The sequence below is a fragment of the Propithecus coquereli genome, unplaced genomic scaffold, assembly GCF_000956105.1.
Source record: "Propithecus coquereli isolate 6110/MARCELLA unplaced genomic scaffold, Pcoq_1.0 Scaffold5, whole genome shotgun sequence".
In the NCBI taxonomy this organism is placed as follows: domain Eukaryota; kingdom Metazoa; phylum Chordata; class Mammalia; order Primates; family Indriidae; genus Propithecus; species Propithecus coquereli.
This window is the reverse complement of record NW_012150840.1, coordinates 10,990,534-10,994,706: the sequence shown is the minus strand read 5'-3', so window position 1 is coordinate 10,994,706 and position 4,173 is coordinate 10,990,534. Positions and strand designations below refer to the sequence as shown.

The window sequence follows — 4,173 nt, the reverse complement described above, 5'->3', positions numbered from 1 at the left end:
CACCAAAATGCATTTCTTTAGGTGATGGGATTAGAGGTAATTCTGTATTTTCTTCTTTAAACTTTTTGGTATTTTCTAAAAGAAAATAGGTATCAATTACTTTTATAATCCAACAAGAAAGGATACTTTCCTATTAGCTAGGACTTCTGAGATAGTGGTCACAGATTTTATGCATTGTCCCGAAGGAAACCAAATCAGACTTCTATTTCTACCTAAAGTGACTTGTGTGTGGACCCTTCTTCCCATCCGAATTTTCTATACAGGATACAGATTTTGGCTTCGACAAGACAGTTCAGCTTGTAATCACTAGTTTCTTTCTTTTGTGAAACTTGACATTTGGCAATAGCCCTATTAGAACCTTGAAGCAAAGTGCTGTGTTTCTTTCTCCTGGTTACCAGAGCTGAGTGCTCCCAAAAGGATTTACAAAGTGCAGGGCTTTGGAGCCCACCCGAAACTGGGCTCGAGGGAGATACGCCCAGAGGGTGCCGACTTGGTGCATCAAAGTATTATGACAAGAACATTGCCTTTGCAGAAGAATGGCTCTGGAACCTTGGGCTTTTTCTCTGCAAAACTGATGATCATCTTTCTTTTATATAGATTATAAAGATTTAAAAAGACAATGTATTAATATGTAGGACGCCTAACAGTGCACACAGTTAACTAATAATATTAATAAGTGGTGGGCACTGGAGAAGGCAGCAGAGGGGAAAATCTGCTATTGCTGTTTTCCATTCTTTCCCCACTGAAGTTTTCCAAAGTGTGCGTAGGGTGGGGACGGAAGTGCAGGAGATGTCTAGATCTCAGCCCCGCCCTGACTGGGCCAGCCTGGCCAAGGACACATCTTCAGTTTCACCATGGAAATGTAACCACTTCTGTGGTGGAGGAGGGCAGGCAGTGCTAGCCACTGGACGGCAGCCAAAAGCGTGGGGTGAGGGGCAGCCCTAGAATGTCCATGGATAATTCTGAATATAAGACTCCATTACCACTCCAAGATCCTGTATTAGCGATCCAGAGTGACTCTTCCTCCACCCCTGGCTGCGCTGCCCTTTAACTATTCATCGGGCAGCAGCCAGCACGCTAGACATTTACGGGAAATAAAGGGAATCAAGCTGTGTCTCCTAATGGATTGAAATACTCCATTTTTGCCGTACTGCTACTTCATCTGCTGCCATGACGACTAGTACTGCTATCAGCCCCACCATTTCTACAACTGCAGCTACTACTACTATCACTATTAATCCTTTAAGTTTGTAAACTACTTTACAATTTACAAAGTGCTTCCCTGGCCTGGGTTTTGCCCTATTAAAGATGAGACTGGACATGGCATCATGGGAGGGCAGAGGTGTGCTGGCACCAGAAACCTCAAAGGGAGCAGAGGCGATCTGCACTCAGGAACAGAGCAGAATTATCAGTATTTATTTTCAACCCCCCTGCCTGGGCCCCACATCCACCATCCCCAGCCACACCCAGTCGCACTTCCAACCTGACCCTGCTCTAACCGTCCATAGCTATAGCTAGTTTAGGCAACTTCGAGGGTTAGGGACTAGGAGAAATGGCCTTTTATTTGGCCAGAGAAGGCCGACCATGCCAAAATCTCACCAAGTGGGACAGGAGAAGAGGAGAGAATGCTTTTCAAATATAAGGCCATTACCTCTCCCACCTTTTCATGGGAAGGCCCTGAGAAGGGCCAGACTCTTCCTATTTTAGACTTTAAATTTTCCTGCGCTTTAGTTCAATTTTTAAAAAAATGCCTGATTTTGATCCTCCTCCAGAAGTGAACTCTGGAATGTACAGCTTTCTCTCCCAATAGAAGGGCCCCCTTTTCCCTCACCCCTAGCAGCCCTGGCGAGAGGACTGATGCTAGACTGGGTGAGCGTGGAGCAAGAAGACAGCACAGCTCAAGCGCAACCACCAGCCAGGTTCCCTTTGAGATTGCCGACTTCACCTGGCAACCAGGAGCCCCAGCAGAGCTCAGAGAGAAGAAAGTGGCATTTTGGAATCCATTTTGCTCAAGATGCTGAAGGCATGGTGGCAAACTCTTTTTTGCTACTGAGGCCAAAGCACTTGGGGAAGGACCTTACCCACAGGCATGAGGTTAGGTGGGGGGAAGGTGAGAGCCAACTCTCATGCCAGCGATACCTTGAGGAGAGCAGACAGGTGCGAGGCCGCCCTTGGGACCCACCCGCAGGCTAGTGGTGGGTGCCGGGGCCCACCCTGGGCGCTGCCTCCGCATTTTGGACCCAGGTCCACTGGTGAGCAATAGCAGAAGCAGCCACCGCCAGGCCAGTTGGGTCTCCTTCTGTCTGTCCAGTCATTTATAGGTGAGATTTTACGATGTATGCCTGGGAAGGGACACGAGGTGACTACGGCCTTTGGGAGGCATAATCCTGAAAGTCACACTTTTTCCAAAGCGCCTCCCTCCGGGGTTCTCCTCCCCGGAGCAGCACAGTCACAGCAGGGGAGTGAGCGCCGCGGACGCGCCGCAGGGGTCGGCCGGGACGCGGAGGGACCGTGCGGTGGAATGGGGACCCGCGCCGGGCGGCGGGCGGCAGGGCAGGGGGAGGAGGGGCCAGGGGCGCGGCGCGGCTCACCTGCCAGGCTGTTGTAGCAGTCGATCTCGATGGCTTCCACTGTCTTGCTCTGCTCCTCCGAGAGGCGGCCGGGCTTGGGGGCCCCGGCCGGGGAGGCCGAGCGCGAGTCCCGCTCCCGTTCCCCGGGGGGCGGCAGCAGCCCCTTCAGCTCCAGCAACGCCCGGTGGTATTTGCCGATGGCTTCGCGGAATTTCTTGTCCTTGTAGCACTGCGCCCCTTGGCTTTTGAACTCGTGCGCGCGCCGGATGAGCTCGGCCGGCTCGGCCGCCGCCCCAGCCTGGCCCCGCGCGGGGGCCCCTCCGCCGCTGCCCGGGACGCACAGAGGCGGCGGTGGCCGCTGCCCCTCGCCGGCCGCGGGCGGGCTCGGGTTCCCCTTGGCCCCTGCCGCCGAGCCCTTCCTCTCCATTCGGCAGCCGCCCAGGCGCCCCGCGCGCCGCGATCCCAGCCGCCGCCGCGCCCTCCTGGGTTTAAAAGCGGCGGGCGCCGGCCCCGCGCCTCGCAGGCTTCGCCGCGGCCGTGACACCCCGCGGCGGTCTGGCGCCCCGCACTCCCATTCTCCTCGCCAGCCGCCGGAGGCTGCTCTCTCCTCCTGGTCGCCGTCCTCCTCCTCCTCCTCGGATTGCCTCCCCCTCCTTGCTCCCTCCCCCACTCCCGCGCCGCCCGCGCTCCTCCCCGCCCTCCTCCCCTCCCGCAACCTGCCGGCGGCGGCGACCCGGTCCTGGCGCGCTCCGGGGCTATGGGTATGGGGGGACGGCGGACCTGATTGGGGTGGCGGTGATTGTCGCTGACCCGGAAGAGGCTTGGCTCGCCAGAAGGAGGGGAAGATTAATGACAAAGACAGCCCCGCTCTTTCCCATTCAATCTAGCCCTCGGGACGCACCTATCTGAAAGAGACGAACGGGGGAAGTCGTGTGTGTGTGTGTGTGTGTGTGTGTGTGTGTGTGTGTGTGTGTGTGTTTAGGCAGGGGGAGCGGCAGCGACGACACACATGCAGACTCACCCTCAAGAGATTTCTTAAAAACTAAAAAGAAAAGATGCGGCGGGGAGCAAGGGACGTAGGAACAAGCCATAGCTTCTTGTTCTTTGCAGTAAGGCATTGATATTTTTAAGGGGTCAGGGCCTCCTTTTTGTGGATCCAGGTTGTCGCCGAGGTGTGTCTCCGCGTGTGTGGCCGCTGGGGCGTCCAGAACACGGTGTGCACTTCAGCGTGTGGGGCGTTGTGTCCCAGGAGCCGATGTGTGCTGACGCTGTGTGTGTGCGCAGCTGTGCAGAATGGATCACAGACATCAGAGATGGAAAACACCTGTTACCGTGGGTCATCGTGCTTGGCGTGCACACGGTCTAGTTTCCATTTACAGGACAGTTCCGTGCCCTTGCTCCGAGGCTCCATTCCTTCCCTCATTCTTTCAGTCAACCCTGAGTGTCAGCTGTTTGTTGGGGATTTGCTAAAGGCAAGAGGCAGAGGAAGATAGGGAAATCACTCCCCGGACCTCAAGAAACTCCCAGTCTACAGGGGGACATACACCGTCCACCGGTAGAGTCACTGGACCAGGTGGAGATTGGTAGGTCTTACTGGGGAGGA

The 4,173-nt window shown here is 55.5% G+C and overlaps 1 protein-coding gene across 1 annotated transcript in view; it reads right to left on the bottom strand.

The window, feature by feature from the left end:
• TTC9 (tetratricopeptide repeat domain 9) overlaps positions 1 to 3,169 on the bottom strand; it is a 32,095-nt gene extending 28,926 nt beyond the window's left edge. The window contains exon 1 of the mRNA XM_012656105.1: positions 2,592 to 3,169. Within this exon, the coding sequence (XP_012511559.1) occupies positions 2,592 to 2,997 (406 nt within the window). The 5' untranslated portion in view covers positions 2,998 to 3,169. The remainder of the gene's footprint in view (positions 1 to 2,591) is intronic.
• Between the last annotated feature and the right edge of the window lie 1,004 nt (positions 3,170 to 4,173).